The following is a 19849-nucleotide window of genomic DNA, read 5'->3' on the forward strand; positions in this document are numbered from 1 at the left end:
CTCCTTGCTTAAGAAAGCCCTGTGAAAGTATGAAATCATCCGAAGCTGACAAGCAATTTGGAGGAACGCACAAAGGACTTTATCCGATATTGCCCTCTTCTCCCTGTTTTTAAACACTTAGAATCCTTTGAGGGAATGATGTATGATGGAGCCCAACCCATAACGCAGGGAGACCTCCTCCCAGTGCCCTTCATGCTTCATTAGAGAAACATATGAAACAGTCCAAAAAGAGGAAACAGTCAGAGATCATCGTCTGGATTCAGGAACTGGCATATAACTGGAGAAAACACCAAAAAACATGTGGGATGGGAACTATCAGAATCGCCTGCATTGATGACGTGGGCAAGTGGGCTGTCCTAACAATCTTGCAAAAAACATTGATAGTGCTATGGTTTTATATCTGAATGAATACCTATTCTCTGCATTTTCTAGAAACCGCTAGAGTTTGATCCTTCTCAATGTCGATGTTAGACACCCTTTTTTAAAAAAAGGGGGTGGGGAATAGGCAGGGAATCCTAAAACAGAATATAGAGGTTAAACCAGCAACTTCATATGACATGTGATAAGGAATTAATAATGGAACTATGTGCTTTGTAATGCTGCAGGACTAAACGCCACGGTAATATGAGCCCCCCCCCCCCACACACACACTCATGAGAGAAAGTCCAAAGAGGGAGCTTCAGAATTAGGAAACCTCCTCTGAATAAATCTTGCCAAGATAACTCTTTGATAGGGTAGCTATAAATTAAAATCCCCTGGAAGGCAGCGACTGAACAAATAAACAACAACAACAAAAGAGCCAGTGTAGGAGTCCCCGGTGGCACAGCAGGTTAAACCACTGAGCTGCTGAACTTGCTGACTGAAAGGTTGGCAGTTCGATTCCAGGGAGCGGAGTGATCTCCTGCTGTTAGGCCCAGCTTCTGCCAACCTAGCAGTCAAAAACATGTGAATGTAAGTAGATCAATAGGTACCGCATTCCATGCAGTTATGCCAGCCACATGACCTTGAAGGTGTCTACGGACACCGCTGGCTCTTCAGCTTAGAAATGGAGATGAACACCAACCCCCAGAGTCAGACACAACTTGACTTAACGTCAGGGAAAACCTTTACCTTTACCTAAGAGCCAGTGTAGTATAGGGATTTGAGTGTTGGACTAGGACACTGAAAGACGTTGGCTCAAATCATTGCTCAATCATGGAAACCCACTGGTGACCTTGAGCAAATCACATTCTCTCAACCTAAGAGGAGAGCAGTGTCAGAACCTCCAGAACAAATTCTGCCAAAAAAACACTGGGATGTAGTCTGCTTAGGGTCATCATAAGTCAATAATGACTCAAAGACACAGAACAACTTATCATTTCAGCAATTGCAGAGGCCAGGTTTCCAGCAGCCCCATCCAGACTGAACTCTGATACTTTTTGAAATTAAAACAATGTATGTGAAAATCATGTGCCTCGCATTGCCCCTTTATTCTGATTCCTAGATTAAAGAGTGAATCTGTTGTTTATATAATTTCTTTTGTTTTGGGGCTCCCCAGAATGGCCAAATTCTTAGATAACATGGCAAGTCTTGTTTTCTTTTATGTAGCCATTAACACCTCCAAATATAGTGTGGTTGGGATGTTCCTTCCACCCTCAACACATGCTTCTAAAAAAAGAAGAAGTTAAAGGCCCTCCAAGCATGTGGCCCACCAGAGTTGAGACATACCACATCTATGGCTTCATCTCAGATGCAATTGCATTAAAAGCATGGCACACATTTATTTTAAAAAGAACATTAAAGAAATGGCAAATGGAATCAGTTTGTCATGAAAGCAGACAAGCTATTTCATTCATGGGTTTCCTAATGGATTCAGTTTGAGTCTTGCCCTTATATGCTCAGATGTCTCATTTCACAATCCATCATTAGGAAAACTCATGGCGTGAGGTCAATCTAGAGTTTTCCTATGGAGTGCTTTCCAATCTTATGTATCTGAAGGGCCAGGTTGTTTTATTACCAACTAAATGTTCTCTGTGTTACCTGTGAATGAGGGCATTGTGACATGTTAGCAGCTGATTTGATTGAACACAGATGTGAACTATGCTCTGCGTGGAGAAGATCCAGAAGGAAAAGACCGTGACTTGTGCTTCTGATTTTAAAGGGGTTCATGTGATTGAATGGAAGCTGGGTGACATGAGCCAGCCACCAGAATAGAGGAATGAAGAAATGTGTCATTTATCCAAGCAGCCAGATGTTTCTATTGCAAATGGCAGACACACTGAACCAAGAGCAGTTTTGTACACATTACTGATGAAGGACTGCTAACATTTCTATCCGTTTTAATCAGATATTTCACAACAAATTGGTGCAGGTTGTGTTTGATTTGTGAGTTTACTAACAAATATTCTCAGGAGCCCAGTGAGCCATAAAGAGAAAAATGCATTTGACTGTCTGATCTTGGAAATTAAGCAGGGTCAATCCTGGTTAATATTTGGATGGGAAACCACCAATGTTGTAAATTGTATATCAGAAGTTAAAATTGAGGGAAAACACCTTTGAGGTGTTCCTTTCCAAAGAAAACCCTATAAAATTCATGAAGTTTCTGCAAGCCGACAAGCAACTTGAACATACACACAATATTAGTGTTATCTTAGAGCAGGGGTCCCCAAACTTTTTAAACAGGGGGCCAGTTCACGGTCCCTCAGACCATTGGAGGGCCGGATTATAGGGGTTTTTTTTAAACTATGAACAAATTCCTATGCACACTGCATATATCTTATTTTCAAGTAAAAAACAAACAAAAACGAACAAATACAGCCTCAATGTTAATAATAATAATAATAATCATCATCATCATCATCATAAAAATAATAAGGAGGGTTGGAAGAGACCCCTTGGGCCATCAACTCCAACCCCCTTCTGTTTTTGTCCACACCATAATCAAAGCACCCCTGACAGATAGCCATCCTATAATAATAATAATAATAATAATAATAATAATAATAATAATAATAATAATGTAATAAGCATGGTTGGAAGAGACTCCTTCAGCCATCTAGTCCAACCCCCCTTCTGCTTTTGTGCACCAAAACATAAAGAACCCCTGACCAACAACAACAACAACAATAATCACCGTTGGAAGAGATTGCTACCTTCAAGAAAAATGAATTCACAACAGGGCTGCAGAGTATTCTTTCAGTTATTCACATTGGAATGTCTGACGAGGGAGAGAGGCACATGCGGACTCCCTGCTTGTCTTGCCTTGTCTCCCTGCTTGTCTCCTCGGCAGCGGCGGGGGGGGGGGGGGGGAGGTGCATGCGAGGTGAGGAAAAGGCGTGCGCCTTTCTCTCCTCGCTCGCCCGGCACGCACCTTTCCCGCTGCATTCCTCAGTGGCAGGGGCGGGAAAGCTGGCCACAGGGCAAGGGAGGAAAGGCGAAGGCCTTTTACTCACCCTGTGTGTATCTTCCTCGGCGGCAGCAGCGGGAAAGCTGCCCGCGGGGCGAGGAAAAGGCTTGCACCTTTCCCTCCTCTCTCTCCCAGCATGCACCTTTCCCGCTGCCTTCCTTAGTGGCAGCAGTGGGAAAGCTGCCCACGGGGCGAGGGAGGAAAGGTCCAAGCCTTTTACTCACCCCTGTGCATCTTCCTTGGCGGCAGCAGCAGGAAAGCTGCCCACGGGGCGAGGAAAAGGCGTGCGCCTTTCTCTCCTCTCTCGCCCAGCACGCACCTTTCCCGCTGCCCTCCTCGGTGGCGGCGGCGGGAAAGCTGCCCGTGGGGTGAGGGAGGAAAGGTGCAGGCCTTTTCCTCACCCTATGTGCGTCTTCCTCGGCAGCGGCAGCGGGAAAACTGCCCATGGGGCGAGGGAGGAAAGGCGCAGGCCTTTTTCTTGCCCTGTGTGCATCTTCCTTGGCAGCAGCAAGCTGCCCACGGGGCTAGGAAAAAGTGTGTGCCTTTCTCTCTCTCGGCCAGCACACATCTTTCCCGCTGTCTTCCTCGGCAGCAGCGGCAGGAAAGCTGCCCACGGGGCGAGGGAGGAAAGGCGCTGGCCTTTTACTCGCCCCATGTGCACCTTCCTTGGCGGCGGCGGGAAAGGTGCGTGTGGGCCGGGGAGGAGAGAAATGTGCATGCGCGGGCCGGATAAATGGCTCTGGCGGGCCGCATCTGGCCCGCGGGCCATAGTTTGGGGACCCCTGTCTTAGAGTATGGGTGTAGGGTTACCAGGCTAACTGTGAAATCTTTCTGAGTACACAAAAAAGTATATTAGTGTCCATTATTTGGGAAGCAGTCAGTTGAACCTTTTTAGTTATTATCTCTGTCACACAGTAAATGTGCACTACTTTAATAAACTATTGGGTGATCCAGTTGTCTCCCCAATGCTACTTACCTGGCTAAAATGCATTAGGTACAGTGTACATTATACACCATAGTGTTTCAGAAAGAGTGGGTACATCTCACAGATGCACCTGCTGAAGAAATAGCTTCTAGTGCTATAAGGGGAGCAATCTTTACACTGAAGATCAGGGGTTGGGCATGTTCTTCTGCCAGGGACAAAATTCCAGTTTAGGATGGTGTCAGGGAGAGAGACATCCAAATAGTTAATATTACTAAAGGCATGATGGGCAACAAAGGATAAAGCTAGCAGAGTGCAATGGAAGTCTTTCCAGTTTGGACATTTTCACACCAAGCATAAAAAGCACAATTCGGTTCTTTGTGTTTCTGTTCTAGAATAGGCTCCAGCTTTCTTGGTGACAAAGCAAACTTAGTTCAATGCAATGTGCATAAAGTCTAAATGCAATTCAAAACTACTTATTTCCTATCACTTACAAAGATTGTTTGTGGACCACCCTTATCACATTTGGCCCATTGGCTAGAGGCAAGTCAGGGCTGGGAACTATGTCCCCCTAGATCAGTGGTTCTCATCCTGTGGGTCTCAAGATGCTTTGACCTTGAACTCCCAGAAATCCTAACAGCTGGTAAACTGGCTGGGATTTCTGGGAGTTGTAGGCCAAAACACCTGGGGACCCACAGGTTGAGAACCACTGCTCTAGATGTTGTTAGATTGCGCATCCTTCTGCCTTAATCAGTGTTGCCTGTGATAAGGCAGGTTGGGAATTGCAGTACAGCAGCATGTTGAGGTCAGCTCAGTTCCTACCTGTGCTGTAGGTCAAGATGAAAACTGATCCTGTGGGAAAAGCCCCCCTCTCACCAACAAATACGGTATTCACCAAGATTAGTAAGACATTTAATGTCAGCGAAATCTTCTGAAAGACTGTGTTTCCCAATATCCTGTTTCTAGTCATAACAATCTCTAATGGGAGAGTGGAAAATAACCCAAATATTAAAGGCTAGGAGAATATGATTCCTTACTCCAAGAAGCCATAACTGAGATATTTGACTTTAAAAAAAAGCCCCTCATAAATGTATGAGGTTCTGAGTGGAATCCACTAATGACTAATATCTCTGATTCTGAGTTATTGTTTGAAAACTCCCCTCTTCCTCCACTTTTAACTAAATCTCTTGCCAGGGATTTTTCTGATTGGAACTGAAAGAATGAGCTACATTCCTTGCTTTGCCTTAGTACAGTCAGTTTGATACTCAGAACATTCATGGATTTTGATCTTAGGGCCTGAGTCTAACAAGATTTTCTTTATCTTATTTTTTTTCTCCTGGCATGGAAACACAAAGTTGTTGACACATAGATACCTATGCAATTTATTTCCTTGGCATAAATATGCCTGTCTGAGTCCAGAACAATACTGAGTGGTAGACAAGCAAATGTACCAGTGGCCTGAGCTGCTATCATAAGGCAGATTCAATGGCAAAAGATCATTAGCTCTAGTCCCCTCCTGTGCTTTTAATTCCCTCTCTCCCCTCCCTTGTCTAAAATGCTTTTAAAAGCCAGATGTGATGGCAAATTAGTTCTGGAAGTAGATTCTTTTCCTACAGTTGGGGGGGGGGGGGTGGCATGAGATTTGTTCCTCCCTGCATGTTCCTTTGTGACTGACTGCACTTGGCGAGCTGCAGTTTGTTCAGCTGTCCATTCCCCTGCTTAATCTTGAGTCTTAAAATAAAAACAAACAGGCGGATATTCAGAGAAAGGACACAGCATGGAGACACTGAGGAGCATTTGTTCCTGTGCTTTGGCTAAAAGAGAGCTCTGCTGATACTGACTCCAGTATGGCTAAGGAAGCTGGCCATTCCTAGAATGAGGAACTGTGCCAGGGACTTGGTTCCTCATGGTCTTTTAAAGGCCAGTAATAGAGCAGGTAAGCACTTTCCTCCTCAGTGTCAAAGTATTTCAACACTTGCAGGCGACCTAGAGGACAAATTCACAGATGATAGGTGCTCCTGCATTTCACTGCTCTAGACAGCTTTCTGTGCTGTCTTAGACTCCTTCCACACAGCTTAATAAAATCCCACATTATCTGCTTTGAACTGGAATCTATGGCACTGTGGACTCAGATAACTCAGTTCAAAGCAGATTTTGTGGGATTTTCTGCCTTCATATTCTCGGTTATATGGCTGTGTGGAAGGATCCTTATAGATGCCTATTGTGCCCTCATTGCCTGTTGTAAGAACAGACCACAGAACAACAGACTGGTTCAAGATTGGGAAAGGAGTACGGCAGGGCTGCATACTTTCACCCTACCTATTCAACTTGTACGCAGAACACATCATGCGACATGTGGGGCTTGAGGAATCCAAGGCCGGAGTTAAAGTTGCTGGAAGAAACATTAACAACCTCAGGTATGCAGATGATACCACTCTGATGGCTGAAAGTGAGGAAGAGCTGAGGAGCCTTATCACCAAGGTGAAAGAAGAAAGTGCAAAAGCTGGGTTGCAGTTAAACATCAAGAAAACCAAGATCATGGCAACTACACCTATTGATAACTGGCAAATAGAGGGAGAAAACATGGAGGCAGTGACAGACTTTATATTTCTAGGCACGAAGATCACTGCAGATGCAGACTGCAGCCAGGAAATCAGAAGACATTTACTTCTTAGAAGGAGAGCAATGGCCAACCTTGATAAAATAGTGAAGAGCAGAGACATCACACTGGCAACGAAAGTCCGCGTAATCAAAGCAATGGTATTTCCCATAGTAACCTATGGATGTGAGAGCTGGACCATAAGGAAGGCTGAGCGAAGGAAGATAGATGCTTTTGAACTCTGGTGCTGGAGGAAAATCCTGTTAACAGCACTTGACATGGGGAGCAGATGACAGGTGACATCCTCAGAGGCTGTAGTTGTGTAATGGAAATGCTGTGTGTCCTGTCCCTGAAGATTGTACTGAGCTGTAACCTGAATAACTCACATCTGAAAAGATCAGGGGCCTCTCCACAGCTAAGCAGTTCTTATTGATGTTTCCAAACACTATCTGTATCTTACTCAAAATCACTTGATGTGCTCCTAAATGTGTGTACCATTGACTCATTTAAAAAACATTGTGACTCCCACTGATTTGAGTATATGCAATTCCTAATTTGTTCATAAATTATTCAAATCCACAGGCTATCACTTGATAACTATAGTCATCAAGTGAAGGACATACATGCGTGAATAAACTCTAAATTGGTACCCTCCTTTGATACTTTCATATGAGAATGATGTGCCTCTTTGGCTAATCTGCAGTAGTCATTTTGCTTGAGTGAAGTATTCAATTAGGTATTTTTTAAAAAAATACAGATTATAATTTGGATTTTTTTATTTCTACTTACTAAATCACTGTTGGTATTAATAGCAATCTTTGAGAGAAAGGAAGGGTTGTAAAATAAATTAGAGCCCTTTGTGTAGATTCACATTGTTGTGAAGAGAATATGTATGACATCATGGAATTAATGCTGTATAATCAATATATAAATGACTGAGGCTCTGAGAGGTTGCAGATGACCAGAACAGAAAAATGTTAGTTTTGAGACTGCCATTTCCAGAACCCCTATTCCTACTACTTCCTTCATCCATGACAGCGAATAGAAATGTTGAAGGATGTTGAACTTAAAGCAGCTGTGAATTTCTGTGATTCTTACTATTGCTTCTTCTGATCTCTCTTAGGTACCTCAGGGATTTACCAGGCACCCAATGGCCTAACTGGTTCTTCAGGCTTCAGCACAGTGCACCAGGTACAGTTTAACCATTTACGAAAATGTGTTGGAAAGACAGCTCATTTATCATCCATCTTGTACATCATACAAATCATTATAAGAAGTAATATTTAAACCCACAAAAGGGGAAAACAAGCTCCAGTAATGAAGCATGTAGACCACAATAACTCCACTAAAATGGTATCACACATTACTAATCAATAAAGCGCCAACCAAGGAGCAGCATAGAAAAACTTATATGAAATTATTTAAATGAAATTGAATGTTAAATGCTACAACAATGAGGGCAAACTGGTTGCATTTGAAACAGAGTTCCACAAACAACGAGCTACCACAGAGAAGGCCCTCTCCTCCATGCAGTTTTGTCTTGTTGAGCTTGCAATGTGTATGTGAATAGAGCTTCCAGAAGTGTTATCTGAGTACATTCATACTGTAGAATTAATAATGTAGCTGAGCACCGCTCTAATGGCCATGAATCAATGCGATGAAATCATGGGAATTGTAGTTTGGTGAGGCACCAGCATTATTTGGTAGAGAGGGCTAAGGATCTTTTAAAATAAAAGCTGCATGATTTCATAGCATTGATCCATGCCAATTACAGTAGTGTCAAACTGTGTCCATTCTATTGTTCATTCTGCACCCTAAGTTTTGATCGGTTAATAAGCTTGACGCTAGCCTGTTTCTAAGACTTTTAGGTATTTAAAAGTACATGCCAGCACTAGAATTGGCTTGAGAAGGAAACTCAGTGTCATAAAGGGGTTTCAGCGTGCTGGCTTCTTGGCCTCTTCAGTACTTAGATACTCACAAGTGACATAAGTTGAAGCTTTAGAGCCATCATCAAAGGTGGCATCATGTAAAGTACAGGGTGTTTGAAAAAGAACTCCCTATTCACCATTTAAATTAAATGGTGAATAGGGAGTTCTTTTTCAAACTCCCTGTATATTACAATAATCTATTCTTGGTATCCTAAAGCATGGATATCTGTATAAAGACTTGTGCTCTCCAGATAGAATCATGGTTGGCATATTAGCCTAAACTTGTAAATAGGATGACAGATCATACTAAGTCTGAGGTCCCTCTTACACTGCCATATAAAATCAAAATCATCTGCTTTGAACTGGATTATATGGCAGTGTAGTCCCATATAATCCAGTTCAAAGCAGATAATGTGAATTATTTGATTAATCTGGATTATATGGCAATGTAGAAGGCCCTCTCCTCCATGCAATCCCTTGAAGAGATAGGACAGTATATATAAATATATTTTATTATTATTATTATTATTATTATTATTATTATTATTATTATTATTATTATTATTATTCTAGAAGGAGCCTAAGAGCTCTCTCAAACTTTGTAGCTGATATTTTAAGAGAAATTCACTTCCATCTAAAAGCAGTTATAATATTCCATCCAGAGTTGTTAGTTTTCTATATTCAGTAACTCTTTTGTCTACAAAGCTAGTTTGATGTAGTGGGACTAAGGATATCCATCTTGGAAAAATGGTTGCTGATTCCAATACTGATAACCTTTTAGTTGTCAGTATGGATGTGGGAAGAGTTAACTATATCACTGGTTAATTCTTTGAAGTTGTTTTATGTAGAACTTAGGCAATATGAGAGACAAGATCGAGTTTTAAAGTACCCAGTTTTAGCACCACAGACTATGATCCCTCTCACACTACACAATTACAGCCATCCTTCCATATTTCCTGAGTTTAGGAGCACAAGACCACCATAAAATTGTAATCAAATCTGCAAATTTGAAGGTCTGATTGAAGTTTCAATTTAACTGCTGTGGCTTCTTTCTGTGGAATCCTGGAATAAGTTGTTTAGAGAGGGATAATAGAAATTTCAGTCACAGAGCTTCTTTAGTTCCCCGCCAAATGACAAGTCCAGGGATTTCTGAGAATGCAATAATACTGTCTACATAACATCCTAGCATTGTAATTTAACAGTGTGAAAGGGCCATAAAATTTTTAAAAAAATCTGAGAACCACTTATTGAACCTGATCCTCAAGGAAGGCCTGTAAGACCTAGATGGACACAAATAACTTTCTTCAAAGATGCCTCTGATAATCTTCAACATCTGATTTTTATAAACCAAAAAAAGATGGCACGTCTATGGATGTGCACAGAGCCCAACACCTTGGCAGGGGTCTTGGCAATCCAATGTTTTCAAAATTATTTCTTCCCCTCAACCCAATTTCTGTTCCTTCTCCTACCAGTCTTGGCTCTGGCTCAGGATGTCAATTGCAATACTGAAAACATTTCACAATTCTTATAGAGAGACCACAGTATCATATGAACAGCTTTCCTCTTTTCCTTTTTAAGCCAGCGGTTTCCATCATTTTATAGAAAGCTCCCACATCTTTATTTTCCAAGCCTGGCTTTAGGTTATGAATGTGAACATACATTCTGAAACGTCTCACAGAGACCCTTGGGAACATAAAACCCTCAGAGTATACTTGCATTCCTCCTTATTTGGATGTACAGTACACCTGTTTGTGAACATCATGCTTTGCATATGTTCACACCTTTATATATAAAGCATGTGTATAAATATATGATGTGGCTATATGGAGTGCATGGAATGCTGTGGATATAGCATATCTTGATTTCAATAAGGCCTTTGACAAGGTCCCCCATGATCTTCCTATAAAGCTGTTCGCTTTGCCAGTTGCAAGCAGGCACTCACAGCCACAATAGGTTCAGCCAGAACAGGCTTTCCTTTTTTTTCCAGCTCAAGATTTACTACATTGTTTACTGCAGACATGTTGCTGCAACATGACACCAAAAGTCTGTTTCTCTTCTCTTTCTTAACTATCTTCCTAATGCTGATGCTGCTGGGTGGAAAAAAAACTTCCAGGTAGATAGAGAACTAGCAATAAAATTGGGGAGCTTGATAAAAATGCTTCTTGAAATAGGAAGTAATCCTATAAAAGGTCATGCATGAACACATAGCTTGTTTCTCTAGTTTTGAACTGAGTCATTGCATAATAAAGCCATATATCTGCTTTGCACATCACCGATGAACTGCAAATGCATGTTAACTTTTATCAAGTGTTCCCTAAAAATATAAAAGGATTCAGTAAAAGCCTCTGCAAGAAGAGAAACACATAATAGTATTATGTGTGTGGCATTTATTTACTTATTACACCCTGCTATTCACATACATTCACACACACACATAAATGCATTGGTGTCACATTGATGCTGCAGAGCAGCTGTCTAAACAAGCAAATGAAAAGTCATTTTGCAGGCATACAGTTGCTTGAAGATTTATAAAAGGGTTTGCTAGGTCGCTCACATATATCAACCAATATGAATTATTTGTCTTGGAACTTTATTTTTACCTTCTGCAGAATGTTATCATTACTAATGGCAAAAATAATGAAAAGTATATGTGTGCTAGATTATACTTGCTTCTTCGCCTTGTTGTTGTGTGCCTTCAAGTCCTTTATGATTTATGTTAAACGTATCACAATTGCCAAAATTTGTTCAGAGGGGCCTGCCCTTGCCTCCTGAGGTTGAGAGAGTGTGACTTGGGTTTCCATGGCCAACCAGAGATTCAAAACTTGGTCTCCAGTTTTGCAGTCTGGTGTTCGAAGCATTGCACCCCATTGACTCTGGCTACATCACACTTAATTGTGTTTTCTGCTTATTGATTAAGCAACCAAACCCAAAAGTTTTGCCTGAATGGAATTATTAGAGCTGCTGTCTTTCCTTCCAAAGGAGTATTCATCATATCCCAGCTTCACCCAAAGCCAGTATTCACAGTATTACAGCTCTTCCTACAACTCTTCGTATATGTCTGCAAATAGTATCAGCCCATCAGCCATTCCAACGTCAGCATACTCCCTCCAAGAATCATCACACAACATCAACAATCAAAGCACTGAATCACTTTCTGGTAGGTGCCTCAAATACTAGACATCTCTTTTTTATTTATCTTTTCATAGAGCTTCACTGTAAACAAAACTCAGGTTCTAGATTTCAAAGTTGCTTTCGTTGCCTAATTATTTGGAACTGAGAAATTGAAAGTTCATTCCTTTACACAATAATGAAGCTATAACTAAGTCACAGTATATTTGTTTTTTCATAAGTGGTGTCATAAAATGGTGCAGAAAATCACATGGATTAAGAGTTGGCTCATTCTATGCCTTGTGTTGTTTCCTCATGCTGTGTTGTAGATGTTGCAATGATGACTTTGATGGAAGAAAATGTGTTTTATATTTTGGCAATTGGCTCATATAAGTGACATTTTCAAAGTTAATTTTGAGAAAGAGAAAAGTAAAGGATTTTATATTAAAAATCATAACAATAATACAGCTAATAACTTTATGGGTTTTTAGTAGTGCAAGTGTGACCAGCTTTTAATACTTTCATGTTTGTTCCCAAAGTAAGTGTGAGCCAGTGAATGAATGTATTTTTTAATCTGCTTTATGAGCATGCACAGCCACATCACATAAGAAGAGAAAAACAAAGACACCAACTTGATACTGCAACAATTACAATTTCACATTTGTATTCAGAAGTTCAGAAAAGAAAAATGAAGCAATAAAGAAACACTAATAGAAGGAAAAACATTTCACATTCATACGTTATTTTGTAGCAATGCATATGATAAAACAAACCAGGATTGTGGAGGAGATGAGAAGAGATCAAGGGACTTGGTGAAAACTGAGACTCTAAATTAAACTGACTAGAATGATAAAGCACAGGCAGAAATAAAATGCCTCAAGTCTCATTCGCCTTTCTAGCAACGAAACAGTTTCTTTTTAGCTCCTTCCTATCAAATCTGCTTTTATGGGAAGTTCATTAAATGAATTGATTGAGGTCTCTTTAAAAAGAGCTATACAATACAAGATTAAATTAACCATTAAGAATGCGCTCCATATTAATTTATGGAAAAAATCGTGAAGTTATTCAGGATCTTTTAAAGTGCTTAGTTTTTAGGTTTGGAGACTCGCATAGTATTACCTTATAATCCACTGTTCCTTCAAATACTATTTCCCAAGAGAAATTTTCATTGGCAGGCAATATCATTTATATAAAGCATGACGTCATTTGTGGATAAGCACTGGATGTACGCCCACACTGGGATCTGCTACTTATGGAACAAGCCTTTACATCTGAAGCTACTCAGAAAGGAAAATAAACTAATATTGGTTTTGGGCAAAGGAGATGCATTCACAGAAAGAACTTGGGGGCATTTTTTCTCTCTCCTTAAACTTTATAGCCTGAGATTTCAAAATTCTTTCCATGGAAAGGGGATGGGGGGTAATTTGAGTTGCTAGAGAATTTAAAGAGTTTCAGTTTAGCAATATTTTGTTGGCGTTGGCATTAATGCTACTATTCCCAAGCTCTGAGACAGCTATATGTAAAGTACAAAGAAAGCTGAAGTATAAAGTAAGTTTGTAAACATGGATTTTATCAATGTTCACAATACTTCCCAAAGGAATGGAGGCCATATTTGCTACTGCATGCAAATATGACATCAGAGCCATTGAAACACAATGCACGAACCTGGCAGGGCAGAACAAGGGGAGTGATTGTCATTTATTTACAAGTTGCCTATATATCTCATCTTTCCTCAAGTCAGTTAGGCAGGTGGAACCCCCAGTGGCGCAATGTGTTAAACCCTTGTGCCAGCAGGAGTGCTGACCGAAAGGTCAGTTCGAATCTGGGAAGTGGGGTGAGCTCCCATCTGTCAGCTCTGTTGTCGACCGCGTTTTAGGGGATCGGGGCCCTTGAGGAGAGACCCGATCCGGTCCTGAGAGAACGGACCTTGGCGGAGCCAAAAGGAAAATACGAGCCGCAATACAACCTGAAGCCGAAATGAAGAAGGTCCGCCAAAGTTGAAGGAAAATCCGCCAAGGAGTCTTTATTGAGCAATTCAGCTGAAGAGGACTCTGGTAGCGATCATTCGACTTACCAGCAGTCCCATACAATCAAAATAAAGCCATATTTATACAAAATTTCAGTCTGACAGCCCTTTGAATTTCCCGCCCTGCTTCCCCGCCCATCTGATCGTTGATAGGCTAGAAGGTTGAACGAGGTGGGCTTTCATTTCCCGCCTCGCTCCGTTGGCCCAATAGGAAGCTGCCTTACGTCTCCACTCGGGCCAATCAGGAGGGAGAAGGCGGGAGTTAGCGAAACAATGAGGTGACGGGGACAGGAACCAGAGGATTAAGTCCTGCTAGACTGATTTCTAAAGGGTGGTTATTTTATTAATGGCAGCAATCAAGGATGTCCGGGTTTCTGTCACGTATACAGATTTCAGATATGCCTTGGGGTGTCAGAGATGGAAGCAAAGATGGGTGGTGATGAGCCATATTGACAGGCTCTGCAGGGCGCCTTCCTGAGGTGTCCTGGGTATTTCTTTGGGTGATCTATGACAATGTTTGCCTTGGGGCGAATCACCTTTAGGTCAGCAACTCCGAATTCGGCGACTCAAGCCCTATATTGTCCATGCAATTTGAATTTGATTGGATTTAGCGGTGGCAGATTATCCTTTTTTTTTTTTTGGGAAAGGAAGCCTGGGTCATAGGAAATGGGGTAAGTTCTGGGGTTCATGCTGAGTTCAAAATATTTCTTATTTGATTTCATAATTTGACAATTATATGAAATAAAATGAAAAATAAAGTTGGAATATAAACCATGCTGGGAAAAATACATATTTTCCGGGGATCCCAAAGAGTACAGATACATATAGGCAGATAGATAGATTTCATGGAAATAAGGGAAAATTCATAAAAGTGAGTTACATTGCATAAAGGGGAATCATGAATGATATAAACAATTGAAAATACTTGATAAGAACGAAGTTCATAACATCTGGAGAACCCAGCGTGGAAAGTCATAAAAGTGGAGTTTTAGCAGCGTGATTTTATAATTCATGAAGTTAGCCCAACGGTTAGAAGTTCATATAATAGTGATTCATGAGGGTGTCCAAGTTCATAGGATATAAAACTACACGGGTACATTGGGAGAAGAGTTAATCTGTGGTGGAAGAAATTCATAGAAATAGCAAGGGGAAGAGGTACATGTGAGTTGCAGTCTTTGGAAGTATAGGATTTCATAAGTTCAGGGGTAGGTTTGGGAAAAGCGTTCTTCTCATTCATAAAATTATGAAGGTGTGAATGAAACGTGGAGGGCGCCCGTCCAGGCACCCTCCTAGCAGCTGTAGAGAGGGTGAAGGTCCTTGGAGAACTATGTCTCCCCAGCGGGGAGAGCGATCCCTCATCCACAGTTCACAGAAAAGGACCGGTGATCTCTTAAAACCATCCCGCGGGTCGCAGGGAGAGGAAAGTCCGGGATAAGGCTGGAAAAGAGCAGTCTGGCTTGGAAAGAGCAGTCGGTTCTGTTTGACAGTCAGCTGATGAGGTGCCGAGAACTGGACCGATTTTGGTTCCGCTGGTGGTCCTTGGGTCAGGAGCCTTAGGAAGTGTTAGAACTAAAAGAAGAGCGTGCTAGGGGTAATTTTGATAGAGATATGAGCCAATTTGTATCGTCCGCCATATTAACCTATGGCAGAGGAGCCTCAGCCAGAGTTTAAAGGACGGACGGGTTAGTGAGAGGGAGGGGGAGGATTGCATGTAAAAGAAGGAGTCAGGGAAAGACACAAAATAACCAGATAGAGTGTTACAGTTATAAAATGAATGCTATTTTTATTGGGGGATTTGTTACATAGTTCAGGGAAGGGGAAAGTGAAGAAAAAAATCTTTTAATAATAGTCCGCTGCGGTCCCGCTCTGTTCCTTTTGTTTTTGGATCTGCGGAACTCTCCGCTGCAGGTTCAAATCAATTTAAATGCCGGTGCCTCGGATATCAGCTCCAGCTTCCCATGTGGGGACATGAGAGAAGCCTCCCACAGGATAGTAATACATTCAGGTGTCTCCTGGGCAACGTCCTTGCAGATGGCCAATTCTCTCACACCAGAAGCAACTTGAGTTTCTCAATTCGCTCCTGATACAAAAAAAAAGTTAGGCTAGTATGGGGCCTCTTCTTGGCCCCCTCCTGCTCACTGTATCCTTAAAACAGATCTTTGGGGTAGGCTGGATTGAAAGCACAAGGTTACCCAATGGGTTTCATGACTTTGGGTGACCCAAACCTTGATTTTCCAAGCCATAATCCAACACTAAACACTGTGGATAGATCCACAAGAGCCATGGCAGTGCAGCCTTGAGAATCCAAAAGAACAGGTAAATATCTCCAACTATTATAATAGAGTTGCAAACTGAAGTACTTGTGGCTGACCCCTGTTATAAAGTTTATCTGAAAATCTCAGTTCTAAATGGGTTTCTTTGAAGTAATCCCCATTGATTTTCAGAGGATTGTAATTTCGATTCAGTGTGCTTAAGACATTTTCTTGGGGCTGTGTTACAGTGTATTTAAATAGCATATGACTTTTAATTAAAATTGCCCAAGTGAAAATGTCATTCAGCTTGCAAAACATCTCAGTTTTCATTGGCTGTAGAAAGCCTAAATTTAAAAGGGGCATGACGAAATGTCAAAACATGGAGATAAACTATGCCCTAAAGATATATTTTTTAAAAATTAATATCTTGTGCGAGTTTTTTAAAAGCCTGGATTAATTACATAAAATAATGTAATTTTTCCCCCTTAAAAGAAAATCTTGGAGCTCGTATTCTTACCTGCCATAAAAGACTAGGTTTTTCCCTTGGTATCCTAGGAGAGATTTACTGGCTGAGCCATTGATTAAGCGCTGAAATTTTGTCATTGATTTCTGTCCATCTCTATTTACACATAATAATATATATTATATATTTTTATTATTACGGTCAATAACCAGCACCAAGCACATAATAATGAGTAGACCTTGGTCAAGTCACACATTCTTAGTCCTAGAAAACCACATGATAGATCCACATAAGTCGGAGGTGGCTTGAAGGGACACAACAACAAAGATCAATATGTATGGATTTGCATTCCTGTCTATATGAAAAGGTTCATTAGGTCCTGAATGGCCATTGTGATATAGATGGTTTGTGCATCTAAATTAACATATGTAAAAAAGAATAATGCATATTTGCATTTCCTTCCAGTACAAAGGGATTTTAGCGCCAGCATGTTGTATAAATAGGTCTTACATGAAAATAGAGGAGGAACAGTACTCCTGTTCATGATAGACCAATAAACGTCCTCCTCCATCAACAACAGTCCATAATAGTTTGGGGTCAACTAAATATTCTCAATCATTATTTAATTATACTGGGACAAGGCTTTCTTATATGTCCCTTTTGTGTTTGGGTAAAAATTGTCCACCAGAGAACTGGAGGAAAAAAGATTCCACCTAAAAATTAGAAAGAACTTCCTGAGAGTAAGAGCTGTTCAGCAGTGGAATATGCTGCTGGTGGAATCGTCTTCTCTGGAGGTTTTTAAACAGAGGCTGAATGATCATCTGTCAGTGCTGTTTTGATTGTGTGTTCCTGCATGGCAGAATGGGATTGGATTGGATGGCCCTTGTGGTGTCTTCCAACTACACAGCACCACACTGACTATCTTCTTTATCTATACTGTAGTCATTTTTAATTTTAAAAACAGTATTTGAATTCATTGCTGCTGGATCACTGCACCTAGTGTCAAGACCCAGGCTGCAGAGCACCAATAACCATGCGCAGAGGCCAGAATCTACCTAATATCTTTATTAAAGGAATATATAAAGTCAATAAAAACAAGTGAAGAATATAGTTCAGAAGTAGACCTTTCAGGAAAGGTCAAATATAGTCCAGGAAAACAATGTCCAATATGTGATATTAGAGTCCAAAGTTATAATCCAATAACCGAAACACACACTTTGCCAAGCAAAGTGTGGGGAAATGACAGGGTCCTTTAGTCCAATGGAGCTTGACAACAAGGCTGGAAGCAAACTAGATTCTTGGCAAACAAGGCTTGATACGTGGCAACAAGAGGCAAGAAGCAAGAACGAGGTCCGTGGCAAGATCCGGGGACAAGGCAGGCTTGGAACTAGAACAAGGTCCGTGGCAAGGTCCGGGGAACAGGGAACTGGAGTAGCGTAGTCCACACACGATCTCACTCCCGAAGCTGACGAATTGACTCCGCAAGGATTTCCTTGCGGGTAAACACCTATATAGGATCTTGTTTTCCCGCCAAGGAACACTTTCCCTGGGGAACAAGAAACAAAACCCATACTGTGTCCAGATGCATGACTCCTTAAGATTTCCCAAGGGAAACAGGCTTAATCAGCTAATTGTCTGACAGCAATCCTGGCGCTTCTGCGATTCGCCTCCCTAGCGCCTCTATCTCGATTATAATTATCCCGGCGAGAAAATGGGGGAGATTTCTGCTCAAGGCTTGTTTGGCTGACTTCTTGTGGGCAAACATCTTGCAGGTGCAAGGGCTCCAATTCTGGCTGAAACGGTGGGAAACCCAAGTTTTCCTCTTCATCTGCCACAATAGTACTAGGAACGGGACTACATGGCCCATGAGTCATCACACCTAGTAGGCACAATGGGTTAAACCATTGTACCAGCAGGACTGCTGACTTGAAGGTTGGGCTGCTTACCTGAAGGTTGCTGGTTCACATGCGGGGGGCGCACGGATGAGCTCCCTCTGTCAGTTCCAGCTCCCCATGTGTGATGCCCCATGGGCCTCTGAGTCCTGACCCTAGCGCCATTATGGATCATGGTGATGAAGACATGGGATTTCTGCCGTCTCAGCAAGAGACTGTGCCATTCCAGATGCCTTTTGTTGACAATTCTTGCCAAGAGCTCATTAAAACGGACCTTGAACAAGCTATTCCCAGTGCTTCTCCCCCTTTCACGAGAAGGGAGTTCTTTGAGACTAGTCGCTCAGAGAAAGCGCAAACAAGGAAAAGCGCCAGATTAGCGGCCAGACAGGGTGCTAATTAGCTCGTTTTTCCTGAGAGTTTTAAGGGAGGAACGCATCTGGATGAAGATGTGTTTCAGTTCTTTTCCCTTGGGAAAAGAAGCACTGGACACCTGTTTGTAGAAAGATTGAAGTTCTTTAAAAGCTTCCCGCATGGACTAGCCCACGCGGAGTCAACAAGTCAGCTCAAGGATTAACTTCGGTTCCAGCCAAGTGTGGACTGCGTTTTGAGTCCGTTAACTCCAGTTTCATCGTGCCTTGCCTTGTCATGTTCTTGACCCGTCTCATCGTGTTCCCAGTCTTGTATCTTGTGCCAAGTATCCAGTCTTGTCTTCAGTTTCCTGCCTTGGACTTACTTTGAACTCTAGTAAAATCTTGGACGTTTCCCCACTCAAACTGCTTGGAAGTTGAGTGTGTTTTGGTTTGGGATTATAACTTTGAACTCTAATATTATATACTGGACAATATATTTCTGGACTATATTTGACCTCTGAAAGGTCTATTGATGAACTTTATTTTCTATCTGTTTTTATCCTAATTACTCATTTCTTTAATAAAGATATTATACTGTTATTGGCCTCCGTGTGCTGGTTCTAGTGCTCTGTGGCCAGGGCGTGACACCATGCGGGAATATGAGGGAAGCCTCCCACAAGGATGGTAAAATCATCAAACATCCGGACATCCCCTGGGCAACATCCTTGCAGACAGCCAATTCTCTTACACCAGAGGCAACTTGCAGTTTCTCAAATTGCTCCTGACATACAAAAAAACCCCTGCATATAATGAACACTGATGGCTAGTCAGTTTAGAGATGCCCTTTATCCAACTCAGTAGAAAGATTTATGTGACTTTTTAAAAGCTGCCATGTGACTATTTATTTATTTGAATTATAACCCA

At 41.5% G+C, this 19849-nt stretch overlaps 1 protein-coding gene across 2 annotated transcripts in view; it reads left to right on the plus strand.

The window, feature by feature from the left end:
* eya2 (EYA transcriptional coactivator and phosphatase 2) overlaps positions 1-19849 on the plus strand; it is a 162007-nt gene that overhangs the window by 96897 nt on the left and 45261 nt on the right. For both annotated transcript variants that reach the window (XM_003220616.4, XM_062978907.1), the window contains exons 6-7: positions 8030-8097; positions 11814-11991. In XM_003220616.4, coding sequence (XP_003220664.1) covers positions 8030-8097; positions 11814-11991 — 246 coding nt within the window. The remainder of the gene's footprint in view (positions 1-8029; positions 8098-11813; positions 11992-19849) is intronic.

The sequence above is a fragment of the Anolis carolinensis genome, chromosome 4 (genome assembly GCF_035594765.1).
Source record: "Anolis carolinensis isolate JA03-04 chromosome 4, rAnoCar3.1.pri, whole genome shotgun sequence".
In the NCBI taxonomy this organism is placed as follows: Eukaryota; Metazoa; Chordata; class Lepidosauria; order Squamata; family Dactyloidae; genus Anolis; species Anolis carolinensis.